This window comes from Rhinatrema bivittatum, chromosome 8 (assembly GCF_901001135.1).
Source record: "Rhinatrema bivittatum chromosome 8, aRhiBiv1.1, whole genome shotgun sequence".
In the NCBI taxonomy this organism is placed as follows: domain Eukaryota; kingdom Metazoa; phylum Chordata; class Amphibia; order Gymnophiona; family Rhinatrematidae; genus Rhinatrema; species Rhinatrema bivittatum.
The window spans coordinates 203,259,530-203,275,011 of record NC_042622.1 but is presented as its reverse complement, the minus strand read 5'-3'; the positions used below and the strand labels follow the sequence as shown (position 1 = coordinate 203,275,011).

At 42.9% G+C, this 15,482-nt stretch overlaps 1 protein-coding gene across 8 annotated transcripts in view; it reads right to left on the bottom strand.

Annotated features, from left to right (window-relative positions):
• Positions 1-15,482, bottom strand: part of CUX1 (cut like homeobox 1) — a 1,076,531-nt gene that overhangs the window by 287,377 nt on the left and 773,672 nt on the right. For 5 of the 8 annotated variants that reach the window (XM_029612600.1, XM_029612603.1, XM_029612599.1 and 2 more), the window contains one exon: positions 14,101-14,927. The exons of the other annotated variants lie outside the window; for them this stretch is intronic. In XM_029612600.1, the coding sequence (XP_029468460.1) occupies positions 14,101-14,927 (827 nt within the window). The remainder of the gene's footprint in view (positions 1-14,100; positions 14,928-15,482) is intronic. 8 annotated transcript variants of the gene reach the window in all.

The window sequence follows — 15,482 nt, the reverse complement described above, 5'->3', positions numbered from 1 at the left end:
GCGCCAATCTCTTAAAATGGGCATCTGTTGTCTTTCAATATCCAATCTGGGTACTCCAGAGATATTCCCCTCTGCACATTCAGGGAATTTTGTCCACTAACATAAACCTTGCCATTATTTTTAGGTGAATTTTTAAAGGAATTATGCATGCAAATGTAACATACTATTGTAGTAATCTTCATACCTTATATGAGCAAAATCCTACTGACAATTCGAAGGCATATGTTATAGCAATTTTAAAAAACTCACTTCTATGGGTAAGGTGCTTTTACATGCATAAAGCCCAGATTAAAAATCAGGCCCTTAGCATTGATCAGCTTTGTTTGTGACTCCGACCAAAGACAAAACATGCAAGCTCAATTACGAATTTAAAAGGAGAGTGAAATTCTTTAACAGAAACTCAGCCTTCAGTATTATAGTCTATTTTAATTTATTTCTCTGATATGTCTAGCAAAGTCAGATATTTGCCTTTTCTTACTAACACGATGACTGAATGAAGGGATTCTAATAAAAAATAAGGGTAACATAAGCATTTGTTCACCTATATGAAATCCAGAATTGCTCTGTAAGGGCCAATTCCCCCCCCTTTTTTAATCTTTTGGAATTTCAAAGTATATTGATTAACATCCTTGCTCTTGCTTTTGAATAGGAGCAAGACATAACATTCTTATCTTTATTAATTTGTTTAGTGTTTCCATTACAGCAATTCTCTTTGCTGGTTATATACATGGAAGAAAACATGAATGTGTTAGGTGTTGGGGAAAACAACTCTAGGGTATAAACATTTTGAATGATATACAAGACCTACTAGTCTCTGGTAATATGGATCCACTCTTTGTAAAACATTTGTTCTAGCTTTTCTGGCGCTCTCAGTAAAATCTAAAAATTTGACCTATCCTTAGGAAGTCTCTGTGGTTTTGATTCAACTAGTCTCAAGACTAGTCTTTCAAATAAAATCTTTTTGCAAGACATTTTGCACTAGCGATCTTAAAGAATTAACAAATTCATCAACCTTGTCAGAATGATAAGCAGCTGTGGATTCAAGCTGTGCCATCTGTTCTCCATCAAAAAGCTGCTGATTCCTGCTTAATAGGGCTCTTGCTACACTACTAGTGCAGATGCCATCCACACAGATAGTTGAAGAAAAAATGTGAGGCATAATTCCTTATGTGTATTGCCTCCTTCCACAGGGATAGATGATTTCCTGCTCGGTGGCTAGAATCTGGCATTAACCTATGTCTTCTGAAACAGACGTTACTTTACCTCTAATGGTAAAGGAACTAACCTTGAAAATAGCATTGTACGTCTATAGCTGGTTTCAGGGAAGATCTATTCTGAAAGGGGTTTAATCTCCAGTTCTGCAAAGAGTGGAACAGCTATAGATGCTTTGTGTGCCCCTCTCAGAACTGAATCAGAGTCAAAATTTTCATACCTGAATTTCATCCTAGTGAAACAGACAGATTACTGAGACCTCTTACAGCTCAGAATTAACCTTTTTTTTCTTAATACTGCCTCCTGATCTACAGATGGAGAGACTATTGTGTGACGGGAAAAACTATAACCTCTCAGCATGCCCTGTTACTAGATTCCTATATTTGTGTGTAGGATATGAAGCTTGCAAGCCATTTAATTATATATTTATCTTTTTCTTTAAAGGCTGAAAGGTTTTGTATACGATTCTTAAGTATCTGGAGGAGAAAACCCCCCAGAGGCAGGGCTGCTGGCAGTAATCACTAGGCTTTTTTTTTTTGTTACATTGTCCCAGCACTTCAAGAGTTAACAGAATGTCCTTGTGTTTAATTATATGTGGCCGTGCAGAACCTGCAGTTGCTGGAGCTGTTCTCAAGATGGCAGCATTTCAAACAAAATGGAAAAAAATGTTAGCTGTTTTCTCTCTTGGTATGTCTCTGAATTTAAAATATACTTTAACACTAGGTTTAGGCTAGTAAGACCTAGATTGTAAGCTTGCTCCATTTGATTTACATTCTGTTTTATCATCATGACTGCAAGCTGAACATTATGTGCTGTCAGACACTGCTGTCTTTTGACGTCACAGAGATCACAGCAATGGCTGCACTCAGACATATGAGCTGGCACATGGTAATCCTCAGAAACTCTCTCCTAGCTTTAGAAAACCCGCTTTCAGTACAAAGTGAAAATATCTTTTCCATTTCCTTTTCCTTTTTTTTTTTTTTTTTTAAATCAAAGCTTATCTGTCTTACCTTAGCAGCTGAAAGCTCTGCTTCTTTTTCTGCCTTTAAATAGATTAAAGGCAATTTGAATAATAAAAGAGTGTTACCTTCTCTTCTTGTCAACTGTTTTTTTTTATTGCTCAACCTATTACCACATTCAAGGGATGGGAGCCGGGATGGAAGCATGCAGTTAGTGGGCTCGCTTTGAGTCCTCACAGGAGGTGGTGTGCTTTCAAATGATTAATAGCACTCTTCACTGCAAGGCTTATCAATTGCAGGAGCTTGGCCTCCACAAGCATTTCAGCCCAGAGAGTAAACAGATGATCCTTTTTTAGAAAAGGGCTTGCTCAAACTACATTTTTAGAGCTCTCCCAGAGAAAACAAACCCCATTAGAAGGGTAGTGAGCTGCCCTGTTGTCCTGGCTCACATCACTGCAGAGAACAATCTGCAAGAGCTTGGCCCTTAAGATAAATTTGACTAAAAAATAGTTTAACCATTATACCACAACCATGAAATAGCCATAAAACTGATTTTCAATTTAAAAACCAGACCGAGGCTTGTCCACAACCATCCATCCAATAGCTGGAGGTAGAGAACACTGGCTGTATCTGGTTCCATTCATGACAAATATACAGTTGATGTCATAAAAAAAAAAAAAAAAAAGGAAAACAATTCTGCCTCCAGCTACTAGATGAGGGGACTAAACCCACATTTATTTATGTACAGGTTTTCCATCACAACGGTTTACAATAATAAAAAATAAGTACAAATAGTAAACAATAAAATATACAAATAACAAAGTAAAATACAATTAAAATAAATCCTATACATGTTCTTGACTGGTGTAGCAGAAGGACAAGCAAGTAAATATTAAATGGTAATGACTATGTTGCTGAGCCTTACTGCAGCCAAATCATAATTTGAGGCATGTTATTTACAGTTGGATAAAAAAAAATCATGAAACCACTGAAGAACTATCCCACTAATCCCTACAGCAGAGAGTCTATTAAGCAACATGTAGTCATCAACCAAGTTGAAAGTGGCAGATATATTGAGAAAAACCATTACACATGATCACCCTTTGTCTATATGCCGCAAAATGAAATCAATAATGGAAATTAATAATGTTTCAGTGCTATGGAACTTACGGAAGCCTGTCTGGTACACGTTAAAAAAATTATCATCTTCCAGATAATCAGTATGTTGAGGAAATACCCTCTTTTCTACAATCTTACTCAATACAGGGAGGTTAGAAACAGGACCGTAACAGGCAGGATTCTCTGGTTCAAACATGCCCTATTTAGGAACAGGATTGATGACTACACACTTCAGCTTTTCTGGAACCCTACCCTCTACAAGTGATAAGTTAACCAATTTGATTAAAATGTGCAAAGATTGGGGCTTCAACTGACACAGCATCCAGGCAGGACATGAATCTAGGGAACAACATGAATTACTATTACTAGCTATTACTAGCAATAGTAGCATGAAATAGACTTAGTTTTTGGGAACTTGCCAGATTCTTATGGCCTGGATTGGCCACTGTTGGAAACAGGATGCTGGGCTTGATGGACCCTTGGTCTGACCCAGTATGGCATTTTCTTATATTCTTAAGACTAGAGATCACATGTTCCTCTTCTGTGGAGGCTATATCCACAAATTTATCCCACCAGACTATTCTTTCTGTACCCAAAGGGACCAACTCACTGGTACTAGAAAAAATGGCTAGCAAACAGACCTTCAAATCATGAACTTTCTTTTGGCAAAAATTGGTAAACATCACAATCTAAAGCATTCCTTTCCCACTGTTGTGTGGCTGGATGAGTCAACTTATTTACAATAAAAAATAGCTTAAATGGACGATTCAATTACTCCTGCAACTGGGCAACAGAGCAATTTTTGCGTGCAACTTAAAACTTCTTTTGTAAACCCTGCACATTTGATTATGTGTTTCTCTAGTTAGTGGAGTAGTAGCTTAGTGGTCAGAGCAATGGGCCCTGAACCAGGGGGTTCAATTCCCACTCAGGGATTACTAAAGGCAAATTACCTCTCCCTCTGGAACAAATAAATGTGGTGAATAACCTTATGGGAAACTTATAAGCATGAGGGAAACCTGGACAGTGCAGCAGATACTGACATAAGCTTGCTGGGCAGACTGGGTGGATCATTTGGTCCTTTTCCACCATCATTTCTATGTTTCTAAACTAGTACAAGCCTTATGCCAGGCCTTCTCAGTAGGCCATAATCTTTTTTTATTCTTGGTTGTGAATTAGTTATTTACACTTTCGGATAATAGAAGGTCTAGGGGGCACTATATGAAGTTAGCAAGTAGCACATTTAAGATTAATCGGAGAAAATTCTTTTTCACTCAATGCACAATTAAGCTCTGGAATTTGTTGCCAGAGGATGTGGTTAGTGTAGCTGGGTTTAAAAAAGGTTTGGATAAGTTCTTGGAGAAGTCCATTAACTGCTATTAATCAAGTTGACTTAGGGAATGGCCTCTGCTATTACTCAGTAGCATGAGATCTTCTTAGTGTTTTGATAATTGCCAGGTTCTTGTGGCCTGGTTTGGCCTCTGATAGAAACAGGATGCTGGGCTTGATGGACCCTTGGACTGACCCAGCATGGCAATTTCTTATGTTGGTTAAATCAAAGGGATACCAAGGAAAATGTTTAAAATAAGTATTTTGCTGTTGATGATGTACAGGGGCAACACTGTCAACTGTCAGATTTAATTTTTCATCAAAAAAAGACACTAAAGCCATATTCATACTCAGAGGAGTAGTAGTAGTCCAGACTTCCTATGACCAAGTGTCCAGAGCATTTGTTTTAGCTCCTGGATAAATTCTTGACTTGAGGAGCCAAAATGGTTGAGGATCCCTTTGGCATGACCTCAAAATCAGTGCTTGGTACAGTTCATTTGTCCTTGTGTCAAGCCTTTGGCACCAGCATCATAGAGCTGGACTTTTCCTTTTTGGTGAACAACATTCTTGCATAAATACAGTAGTCTGAGGCATCATGGTTTTGCCTCAAATATTTGTAGTAAACCTTTTAATACTCCGTGATGGACATCTGTTTACACATGGGGCAGAACTTGAAGCCACTGGTCTGCTTCTCTGACATGGTGAAAAACAGACGCAGTGAAGTCTAATGATGAAGAAATCTTCAAGAAGACAGACAACTGAAGAAAACCTGAAAAATCATTGAAATGGACTGCTAAGAACCTGTGACTAGGGAGGAAAAATTATATTCCTTGTGTCAGCTAACAGTGCAACAAAGACGAGAAATCATGAAGAAGAACTATTGAAGCTCACATATCAGATGTCTTCGGTAGACAAAAATGAACTGAGGGGAGCCATGTGGTCATGGCAGTGTAGGAATTTCTGTGCATTCATGGTAAAGGCCTTTAGGCCTTTCCAGAAAGCTTTAGAAGAAATATCCATTGGGCAATGAACATGGCCATGTAATCCACTTGTGTAAATATGTTGTACTACTTGTCTTCAGAGAAAGCAGAATTGCTTACCTGTAACAGGTGTTCTCCCAGGACAGCAGTCCTCACATGTGGGTGACGTCAGCAGATGGAGCCCTATCATGCAAAACTTTTCTGTCAAAGTTTCTAGAACCTTTGACTGGCACACTGAGCATGCCCAGTATGCCATAATCCATGAGCCACAGGGCTCTCCCTTCAGTCTAGTTTGTAGCAAAAGGTGCGAGTGAAAAAATAAAATAAAACGGTTTCGGACCCAACTCCGCGGGGTGATGGGTGGGTTTCGTGAGGACTACATCCTGCTGTCCTGGGAGAACACCTGTTATAGGTAAGCAACTCTGCTTTCTCCCAGGACAAGCAGGATGGTAGTACTCACATGTGGGTGATTAGCAAGCTTCAGGCTGACTCATATTTGTTTGGATCAACAGCGTACAACTTGTGCAACAAGCACAACAACTGGTGTACTGTTGGTAAAAATGAGGCAGACTGAAAATCACAGCAAGTGGATGTGGAAGGAGTTGGGATTATACTGGAAATAAGTTCTTCAAGACGGATTGGCCAAAGGCAGAGTCTTAATGTCCTTCCTTGTCCAGGCAATAATGAGCTGCAAATGTGTGAAGAGAGCTCCATGTTGCAACTTTGCAGATCTCAGCAATTGGTACTGAATGATAGTATTTATTTATTTTTTACTTTTATATACCGATCTTCTTGCATTCGATACAAATCAAACCGGTTTACAGTGAAACAAAAAAGGCTTGCCCTTGAGCAATTACATAGAACAAGAAACATCTAAAAACAACTTTGATTAACATCTCAAAAAACCAACTTTGAATAACAAGGAATATGCGTTAAATAAAAGCGAGAGCAAGGTAAGAGTGATAAAGCACTAAGGAAAGAAACTAGGCGTTGGATAGTCTAAAACAGTTTAGGTAGGTTGCCAGGGGGGAGAAATGGAATGAATGAAGGAGAGCAACGAGCTTGAAAAGAAGGAGACGTGAAAAAGGCCGGACCAGCAGGGATCAATGGTCCTTGACGAGGGAACCAGGGTGAGAAAATGAAAAGGAGAGTGGGTCTGAGAGCAAAATTACAACAGGATATACGTAAGAGGGGAAATTGGAAGAGACTGTGTAGGCTGAGAAGAGAAAGTAGTTGGTTAACAAGAGGGTGTGCTATTGAGGTTGCCATGGCTCTTACTGAGTGCGCCTTCACTCATCCCTGGAGAGGAAGGCCTGCTTTTTCACAGCAGAATTCGATACAGTCTGCTAGCCAGTTGGAGAGAGTTTGTTTGCCCTCTGCAACTCCTATTTGTCAAAAGAAACAAAGAGTTGTGTGGATTTCCTATGGACTGCACTGTGGTCTAGGTAAAATGCAAGTGCACGTTTATAATCCAAGGTGTGTAAAACTATCTCGCCCTGGTGAGAGTGAGGCCTTGGGAAAAAGGTGGGCAAGACTATAGATTGATTCAAGTGGAAGGAAGAAACCACCTTGGGAAGGAATTTAGGGTGAGTACGTAGGACCACTCGGTCATGTAGGAACCTTGTATAGGGTGAGAATGTGACAAGTGCTTGTAACTCACTAACCCTTCGAGTAGATGTAATGGCTACTAGGAAGAGAACTTTCCATGTAAGAAATTTAATATCGCAGGAGTGCAAAGGCTCAAACGGTCCCATTCAGTGGCTGGTGGTTGTAGAGGAGGCTTGAGTTGTAGTAGACCCCTCATAAACCTACCCACAAGGGGTTGCGCTGTTACCGGGGCATCCCCAACTCCTTTGTGGTATGCTGAGATGGCACTCAGGTGTACCCTCACCGAAGAAGTCTGGAGACCAGAGTCTGAAAGGTGCCAGAGATAATTTAAGAGAGATGGAGTGGGGCAGGAAAAAGGGTAGATACATTTTTGCGTGCACCATATGGTAAATCTATTCCACTTAGAATGATAGGATTTTCGTGTGGAAGGCTTTCATGAGGCTACAAGCACTTGAGAGACATCAGTTGAAAGGTTTAGCAGTAGCAGGATCAAGCTTTCAACATCCAGGCTGTGAGGGATAGGGTCTGAAGGTTCGGATGGCGTAACATGCCTTGGTTCTGAGTTATGAGAGTGGGTGCTGTGCCCAGGCGAATGGGTTCTCTGATCGAGAGGTCGAGAAGCAAGGGAAACCAGACTTGTCAAAGCCAATACAGGGCTATGAGTATCATTGACCCTTTGTCCTGTTGTAGCTTCACGAGAGTTTTGGCTATCAGTGGTATCGGGGAATACACATATAGGAGGCCTGTGTTCCAGGGCGAGCGAAGACATCCATGGTTAACTTGTTTTGTTGCCTGTGCAGGGAGCAGAATCTGTCCACTTTATGATTCAGTTCGGATGCAAAGAGGTCTATTGTTGGTTGATCCCAGCGTTGGAAGATTTTGCTCGATACCACAGGATCCAGAGACCACTCGTGGGGATGGAACTGTCGACTGAGGCGATCTGCTACTACGTTCTGTATGCCTGCTAGGTAAGTAGCCCGGAGGATACATGGAGTGTGCAAGGGCCCAGGACCAGATCTGCGCGGCTTCTTGGCAGAGGAGATAAGAGCCTGTGCTGCCCTGTTTGTTCAAGTACCACATTGCAACTGTGTTGCCTGTTTGTATGAGAACAGTCTTGTGTGAAAGGCAGTCCTTGAATGCATATAGAGCAGGGGTGGGCAATTCCGGTTCTCGAGGGCTGCAAACCAGTCGGGTTTTCAGGATTATCCTTAATGAATATGCGTGAGAGAGACCTGCATACACACTGCCTCAGTTGTATGCAAATCTATTTCATGCATATTCATTAGGGGTATCCTGAAAACCCGACTGGTTTGCAGCCCTCGAGGACCGGACTTGCCTACCCCTGATATAGAGCATAACGTATAGCCCAAAGCTCTAGGAAGTTGATCTGAAATGTTGCTTCGAGCTGTGTACAAGTACCTTGAGTTTGGAAGTTGTTCACATGAGCTCCCCAACCCAAGTTGGATGCATCTTTAGTTAACGTCACTTGTGGAATTGGTTGCTGGAAGGGTAGATCTGTCAGCAAGTTGGCTTTGTTTGTCCACCAGAGAAGCGATAAACGTAGCTGGTGGGTTACTTGAATCTGGGATGAAAGAGGCTGAGTGGCTTGGAGTCACAGATTTCAAAGTCCACTTAGTAATTCTCATGGCCAGTCTGGCCATAGGAGTGATGTGGACCGTGGAAGCCATGTGGCCCAGTAAGGTTAGGAATTGATGGGCTGAGGCTGTTTTCTTTGGGTGCAGAGATGTAGCTAGTCTGGAGAGTGTGTCTGTGCGGTCGTTGGGCAGGAATGCCTTTGCGACTGTGGTGTCCAAATTTGCTCCGAAGAAAGTAAGGAGGTGAGATGGGTTCAGGTGGGATTTTTGGTAATTGATGAGAAATCCCAACGAGTGTAGCAGATTGATAGTGAGCTTGAGAGAGTCAAGAGCTCCTTGTTTGGAATGGATTTTGATTAGCCAGTCGTCCAGGTAAGGGAAGACGTGTATGCTTTTCTTGCGTAGATGGGCCGCAGCCACTGCTAGGCACTTTGTAAATACCCGGGGTGCCAAGGAAAGGCAGAAACTGGTACTGATAATGTTGATGTCCCACCAGGAAACGCAGGTATTTGCGGTGATGTGGGAATATTGGAATGTGAGCGTAAGCATCCTGAAGATCTAGAGAACAGAGCCAATCTCCTACCTGCAGAAGGGGGAAGCATGGTGCCGAGGGACACCATCCTGAATTTTTCTTTTCGTAGAAATTTGTTGAGATTGCAGAGGTCTAGAATGGGGCGGAGGCTGCCTGATTTCTTTGGAATGAGAAAGTAGCAGGAGTAGAATCCTCTGCCCTGCTGTGCCCAGGGGAACGGGTTCCACAGCCCTGGCGCCCAGAAGAGTGGAGAGTTCTGACTCTAGAAGGATTGTGTGATCTCTTTGCATCCACATGGATTGGGTGGTGAATCTGGGGGTACCATGAGGAAGTTTAGATGGTATCCATGGGTTATGATGGATATGACCCATTGGTCTGTGGTAATGCTGAGCCAATTGGTTATGAAATGGTGAATTCGACTTCCTACTGCCAAATCTGGTTTTGGATTTGTGGAGTGGCTGCTGTTGTCTGATAGATTTCAAAATCCAGAGGCTTGGCCTGTTTGCAGTGGTGGCTGAGGCCTGGATGGCTTGGGCTGTTGAGGATGTCCTCTCTGAGATGGCTTGGTTGGCCTCACGCGAGATGGAGGTGGGTAATATCTGCGTGGGCAATAAAATGGTTTTCTAGTGTCTCTTCTCGTGGGTCTTCTTGCAGAAGAAGGGCCCTTGGTAGTAATCGTGGACAATTGACGCAGGATCTCGTTATGGTCACTTAGTTGAGCCACTGCTTCTTGTATCTTGTCGCCGAATAGGCTGTCACCGGTACATGGCAAGTCAGCGAGTTTGTCTTGGACTTCAGGTCTCAAGTCAGATGCTTTCAGCCAAGCCCATCTCCTGGTGCTGATTCCCATTGCCGACAAACAAGAAGCAGTTTCAAAGGAGTCGAAGCAGCTCGAACCTCATGTTTCCCAGGCTCAAGGCCTTTCTGTTGTATAGCGTTGAGACTATCTTGTTGTTGGGGAAGAGAGTCAGCTATTTCCTGAACCTGCTTCCAGAGATTCCTTTGATATTGTGTCATGTAAAGTTGGTATGCAGCTATGCGTGACTCTAGCATAGAGCCCTGAAACATTTTGCAACCCAAAATGTCCAAGAATTTTTGGTCTTTGCCAGGAGGTGTTGAAGAGTGAGGGCGCAGACACCTGGCCTTTTTCTGTGTGGACTCACTGACTGATGGGGTAGTTGTGGCTTTTGGAATCCAGGAATATGTTGAACCTGATAAGTTGCATCTGTCCTCCTGTTCACTGGTTGGACAGTACAAGGATGCTCCCAGAGACAATGTTGGAGATCCACCAGCATCTCGTGGACAGGGATAGCCATAACTTTCTTTGGCACATCAACAAATTGGAGAACTTCCAATGTTTTATGGCGTGTGTCCTCCTCTGTAATCAGGTCAAAGGGGATAGTCTCTGACATTTCCTTTACAAAATTTGCAAAGGAGAGGTCTTCTGGGGGAGATTTTCTTCTTTCTTCCGGAGGAGATGGTTCTGATAAGATGTCCTCCGTGGATGTCAGTGTCAACATCTTCCCATGTGTCAGAAAAGGTCTCCAGGCGAGATCCTGAAGGAGGGAAGAAAGTTGGTTCCATAGGACATGTTGGCACTGATGGATCCTTCGATGGCCTCGATGGAAGATACGGTGGCACCGATGGGGATTTCAGTGGCACCGAAGGCGTCGAGGGGAAACATGGTAATCTCGGTCCCGAGAGCCCCGATGGACCAGGCATCGGTGGAATCAGTATTGAGAGAGGACTGGAGTCCGTGCCTTCGTCTTCTGAGGATCCCAGAATGGGTATTGGGGCCTTCAGAGACTTTGTGGGTTGCTTCGGCATCGGTGGCCTAGGTTGTGTTGGAAGGGCACTGATGAGTGTATCCAGTCTGCTTAGCAGCAGCCTAAGCATTGATGGCTCTGATGTCTGTGTCGGTATGGGGGCCGGCATCGATGGCTGTAAGTTTCGGAGAGCATCAAGCACTGCCTGGCGGATGAGACCGTCCAGTTCCTCCCTGAAAGCTGGTGTAGATATCGCAGCTACAGGGGGAGGCAGGCTAGGCGCTACTGGCTGAAGGGAGACCCCTGTGGCTACAGAGATTATGTCATGCTGGGCATGCTCAGTGTGCCAGTCAAAAGTTCTAGAAACTTTGACAGAAAAGTTTTCCATGATAGGGCTCCATCTGCTGACGTCACCCACATGTGAGGCCTACCATCCTGCTTGTCCTGGAAGAAAAGATTGCTTTTGTTGAGGATGGTGGACACCTGGAACAGCTGAGATTACAGGAGCCAAGACAGACTTAAATGGAGTGAGAAGACCAAAGAATCAAGTAAACCTTGTGAATCCATGGAAGGCAAGCACAAATGTGAAGACTGGGAGGAACAAGTGGTTCTTTTCTGCTGACATCTTCTATTTTTCTATTTGTTTATTCCTGTGGTTATATTTGCACCTCCACATCCACTAAAATGTGAATTAGCAGAGTTTCCCTTTGAAAATGCCATCATGGATTGTTGCCGCTGGGATTCTTTAACCTGCATACTCTGCCGGTACAAAGTACAGGATAAGGAATGCTTGGGGATTTTAAAATGAAATCTCTGTGCATATTTTACAGGGTCCACTCTAATGTTGCTCCATTCTCCTACAGGAAAAAGTATGCATATTGTAGACAGTGCACAAACTTCTTCTCGTGTGGAGAGGGGTCAGGACAATTTTCAAAGGTGTTTTTTCTTTGCAGGTGAATCTCTTTGAAAATTGCTCTTAGAATATTTAGGATGATTCAGGTAAAGTACTTGTTGGGCTCTATTAGGAAGAGTTGATGATGGGAGGAGTACTAGGGGTGCTTGAGACTTTTTGATTTTATTTAATTAGGCCATCCCGAACACCTAGAATAAGAACCCATTTTCTATGGCAAATCTTATACAAATGCTAATAGTCCATTTAATTGTTTTTAGATTTATGTATATGTAAATGCATTTAACATAAGGAACTTAGAAGCTGATATATTAATTTTTTGGATATTACATTACACTTTCAATTTATATGTCACCCTCTGTCAGTGCATGAATTACCTTAAACATACCAGGGATTTACTGCAATCCTTCTCTGTGATAGCCTGAGGTTGCCACTGTGCATGGATATGCTCTACATTTTCACAGATGGTAGGGGACCTCATGGACAGAAGTGCTTTATCAAATTTAAAAGCAAGAAATCAAAAGAAGGCAAGGATGTAGGTTAGATTCAAGAACCAGGAGTGTTTGGCTAAAACATTGCACCTTCCTGCACCTTAGCTTACATCCATCTGCTTACTGGGTTTTGATTGCTTTGATTGCTAAGACTTAATATTTTACAGTCCTACTTGGATATATAACATTATAAATGTAATCTTGCATATAGCATAAATGTCTACATAAAAACGTTATCTAACAAAGAAGTGAAAGGTGGTGTTTGAATTTCTCATGCAAAATCTTTCTAATGCAAAAACAGACAGGGGTAGATTTTATAATTTTGCGCGAGCGCGAACAAAAGTATGCTGGATTTTATAAGATACGCGCGTAGCTGCGCGTATCTTATAAAATCCGGGGTCGGCGCGCGCAAGGGGGTGCACATTTGTGCAACCTGCGCGCGCCGAGCCCAGCGCGCGCTGCCTGTTCCCTCCCCCCACCTTCCCCCACCTTCCCCTCCCTAACCCACCCCCCCCGGCCCTATCTAACCCCCCCCCTTACCTTTGTTGCACGATTTACGCCTGCTAAAAGCAGACGTAAATCTGCGCGCGACAGTGGGCTGCTGGCGCGCCATCACCCGACCCGGGGGCTGGTCCGGAGGCCTCGACCACGCCCCCGGGCCGGCGCCACGCCCCTGGGCCCGCCCCCGCACCGTGTCACGACCCCGAAACGCCTCGTCATTTAGGACACGCCCCCGACACGCCCCTTTTACAAAGCCCCGGGACTTACGCGCGTCCCGGGGCTCTGCGCGCGCCGGCGGCCTATGCAAAATAGGCGCGCCGATGCGCAAGGGCCCTGCGCGCGTAAATCCAGCCGGATTTACACGCGCAGGGCATTTAAAATCCAGCCCATAGTGTACACCCATTACATATTAAAGAAAGGATTATTTTCACAGCATGGTAAGAAGCAGAGTTGGCACACTTGAACCCAGGGAGAAAGGGAAGGTGACTGTTGTTACTAGAGTGATCTCTGCTAGCCACAGAGTGGGGCTGATAGCCTTACAGCCGGTGAGAATATTTGTGGCACCTAGGCATTCTGTCTGTGGTGGCAGGGATAATTATGAAGAGGGAAAATGGAGGGAACTTTATCCTTATTTGCCACTAGCTTCACATTTAGTTCCCAATGAACTGTGATGTAAGCAGACACACATGTACAGTATAGCTTGACATCCAAAATGCTCCTGGGCAGTAAGAAATTCTACGATATGACTGCCAAAAGCAATATTATATATCTTGAATGTCTTTCAGGTTTTCTAGCAAATGAATAATCCATGTTACAGTTATTATATAAAAGGCAACTTATAATTTTTACACACTTATGTAAACAAAAACTTCCAACGTAAATTTGTTCCTACTTCATCACAAGATTAACAAGCAATAAAATGCCATTGAAGAACTAGATATGAAACCTCTGTTGAACTAATTTTTTTGCCAATGATCCCAATATAATTTTGAGTGACATTTTCTTTATATATACATAAACCTAGGCTCTGCAGAGTTAAGAAAACCCACATTTTGCCTCAGCACTAAACTACTTAAAACAGAAAAAGAAATGAAATTTTACCTTTTCCCCAAATATCCTTTGGCAGATTCCATTCTTTGCTAGTTTCTCTTTAACTTGCCGAGTTAATTCTATTGTGTCAACCTCTTGGTACATGTAGATTTCATACTGTTCAGGCGTCAGTGGAGGAACAGATGGTTTGGATGGCTTTGATAAAGGTACAGCAGGGGAGGAGGGAAGAGGACTGTTCTGTGGGGTCTCACTGCGGCTCGCCCCAGTCATGCTAACTTCAGAGCTCTGTGAGTATGGCGATTCAGCATTTGGCCATTCTTTCCAGTATTCAGAAGAGGATCCTTGGTGTTGGTTTCTATCTGGCCTGTTCTGATTGGTGGGCTTTTCTTTACTGCTGTTAACTGTCTCTTCAGACTTTGTATCTTCTGGAGGAGCTGTGTTTCTCCTATCATGCTGAATAGTGTTCCACCAATGGTCTTTCCAAATGCCACCTCGCCCCAGTTCATTTTTCACTTGTCTGAGCATGCCTTGTGCAGACTCAGCTATCACATGAAGTTCTAAACCTGGGGTTTCTTGGGATTCCTTTTTTATCCCAGAGAGACTCTGTAATGCAGAGACACTAGAGTCCAGTATGGATGAATGTTTCTTTAGGGACATGGTCAATGGAGAGTAACTAGAAACCGAAGATACTGTGGATGCAGGGATGAGTTTGGGAGATAGGATGCAAAGTTCAGCTTGCGAAAAGGGCGTCGATTTTAAGGCAGGTTCAAAAGCAGATTGCTGTGCCTCCATTTCACGGCGTGCTTTCTGAAGAATGGATCGAATGGCATCATCAGAACTGCCACTGCTAGATGCAGAAGATGGCTGAGCCGGCTCAGCTGCACAAAACAAAAAGGCAAAACAGGACATTCTAGAGACATGAAGCAACAGCAACAAGAGGCAACTTTTCATGATCCTAGCTGATCAGGATCTGACAACTACATGAAAAACTATATACTTATCGACTGACTATAACTATGATTTAGAGTAGATTATAAAGCAGTAAACTAAACTTTTGGAAGGTGATAATGACACTGCCCATGGGATTGCAAGCTAACTTGTTAAAATGGAGCCAACGTGTACAAGGTGGATACAAAATACTCGCCATAAAGTATGTGAGAAGATTTGAGAATATGTAATTTCCGTGTGTACTTTGCCTCCCTTACCTGTCCTTATCTCTTTTTGCTATATGGGTAAAAGTATGCATGCTATTTACAGAATGCATAGTTTTATCTAAACTGAGGGGGGTAAAAAAAAGACAATTATCAAACCATGTTTTAACATGTAAACATGTTAATCAAATTGTTTCGCATGGATAAACGCCCGATTAAAGCACAGCTATTATACTTAAGAGGCTCTATTTCTCTCTGGATACGAGAGCTCTGGAAAGTGGA